Raw genomic sequence first — 2,191 nt, forward strand, 5'->3', positions numbered from 1 at the left:
AGGCGGTGGGCCATGACTGTTGTCGGGGAGCCAGAGAAGGCGGCCGGCGGCTTCCTGGCCCTGGTGCTGGGCAGAGCCTCTGGCGCAGTGGACATCCAGTACCTGAAGAGGCGCTGGGCGGCCCCAGCAGGGGACGAGCACCACCAGCTGCTGCAGCTCCTGCAGGAAGCCTCCCGGAAGGAGGGGACACCGCAGAGTCAGGGGGAGCCGTGAGCACCCGTGCGGTGGCGCATGTGAGAGAAGAGCAGGGGGGCCGGTTTTATGCGTGTGCATGTGTGCTTGTGCGTCTGTGTGTGCTCTTTATGAGGATGCTGACGTACCCAGCACACGCCCTGTCTAGGTGGAGAATACGAATGCCTGGGTGCACCACGCTCGGCACCAGCAGGGGGCGCCCAGCTCGCTCCTCAGCATTTCTGGGTGTTCTTAGAACGGCTTTGGAATTGCACGCTCTGCCAGGAAGGTGTGTTGTAGCGAACTGTTTTTTTAGGTGTGGACGATACACACACACCTGCATTAAAGGAGTCACTCCCCTGGGCTCTGCCAGCGCGTGGGCTTTTCTGTCTCTTTCTTCTTTGGCTATAAGTCACATGTACTCTCCCGAGGCAGACAGAGAGAGAGCGAGAGGTCACCCTCAGGGCGGTGGCCCCACCACAGTCTCCTCAGGGTCTTGGGCAGGCACGCACACACCGGCCTTGATTGTCAAACCGCCAGTCCAGGACTCAACCCGCAGAGTTGACCGTGTGGGGCCCTCACCTTGACCTCCATGCCTCCTGGAGGCCCTTCCTTTTTTCAGTGCCGCAAGCTGTATGCACTGCCTGCTCCCACAGGCAGCTCCCACTCCCCATGGACGCTCCTGCCCCGTGGGTCCCCGCTCTCCTGGGCCCTGCCCCACGGGTCCCCACTCTCCTGGGCCCTGCCCCGTGGGTCCCCGCTCCTGGGCCCTGCGCACTCCCCGTGGGTCCCTGCTCCTGCGCGCTCCCCGTGGGTCCCCGCTCTCCTGGGCCCTGCGCTCCCCGTGGACACCCCTTCCCCGTGGGTCCCCGCTCTCCTGGGCCCTGCGCTCCCCGTGGACGCCCCTGCTGTGAGGGCTGTGCCCACTGTCCCCTGGGTGTTGTTTCCGACTTGTGACTTCATAACTAGCTACAATGTTTGAAGATCGATGGCATAGGGTTTTTTTTATATAATTATTTTTATTTAACTTTATTATTATTTCCCAGTTTAATCAGAGAGAGACAGAGACAAAGTGAGAAAGCAAGCCACCAGCTCTGGCCCTCAGACCGCGGTCAGCTATGTGCGAGTCCAGCACCTTTAACCACCACGCCACCTGCCGGCCCCAGAGATCAGTGTCAGGTTTTAGTTCAGACTCTACCTTGTTCGGAATTCGGATGGACGTCCGTCCTGCTGGCCCCTGGGCTCTGGCTGGCAGCTGTGCCCGCTCTCCTGGCACCTCTCTGCTCCCCCAGCTGTTGGCTCGGGCTCAAGTCTCTGGATTGCCCAGGACCCGTTCAAGGGAACGGCACTGTGTGCTCCCGTGATGTGGCGTCAAGAATGACTTTGTGCTCTTGGTCTGAAACGTGGAGAGGTTAGAACGGACACAGGCTGTGCAGGGTCGGAGGTGCCGTCTGACCTCGTGCTCGCTGCACGCAGAGGGGGCCCCCGTGGGGTCATGGGCACACGCGGCAGCAGCGGAGGGAGCAGAGTGATTGCAGTCGCTAACACACGTCTAGGGAGGCTGGGAGCATTGTCCGTCCCCATGCTCGTGTGCACACGTGTGAGTGCGTGTGCGTGTCGTGTGTTGTGCAGGAGGCTCTTGTTATTGCGACCCTCCTTCCTCTGCCTCCTGAGCAACCAGACTACAGGCCTGCGCTGTGGCCCAGCCTCCCGCGGCCTCAGCCTGCCGAGCAGGGCACCTGCCCCTGCTGGAACGCCGTCCCGTGTCTAGCTGCACCCTCTGTCAGATTTGGTGAAAATTAATAGGGAGCCTCCTCAGGGTGGCCTCCCGATCCTTTCTTGAGGCCTGGGTGGGGCTTACAGCACAGGGGTCCTCCCAGCACCCCCTGGCATATGTATTCTCAGACACGCATTGCCCACGGCCATGCCCTGGGGTTGGCGTGAAGCCTGGGCCCTTGGTGGGCTTTCCCTGCCCTGTGGACTGCACAGCCTCCACTGAAAATGCCATTGGCGTTTCTTT

At 61.3% G+C, this 2,191-nt stretch overlaps 1 protein-coding gene across 1 annotated transcript in view; it reads left to right on the plus strand.

Moving 5' to 3' along the window:
* DYNC2I1 (dynein 2 intermediate chain 1) overlaps positions 1-542 on the plus strand; it is an 88,022-nt gene extending 87,480 nt beyond the window's left edge. Inside the window, 1 exon segment of the mRNA XM_014586034.1 lies at positions 3-542. Within this exon segment, the coding sequence (XP_014441520.1) occupies positions 3-213 (211 nt within the window). The 3' untranslated portion in view covers positions 214-542.
* The last annotated feature ends 1,649 nt before the right edge of the window (positions 543-2,191 follow it).

Source organism: Tupaia chinensis, unplaced genomic scaffold (genome assembly GCF_000334495.1).
Source record: "Tupaia chinensis unplaced genomic scaffold, TupChi_1.0 Scaffold000110_1, whole genome shotgun sequence".
Lineage (NCBI taxonomy): Eukaryota > Metazoa > Chordata > Mammalia > Scandentia > Tupaiidae > Tupaia > Tupaia belangeri.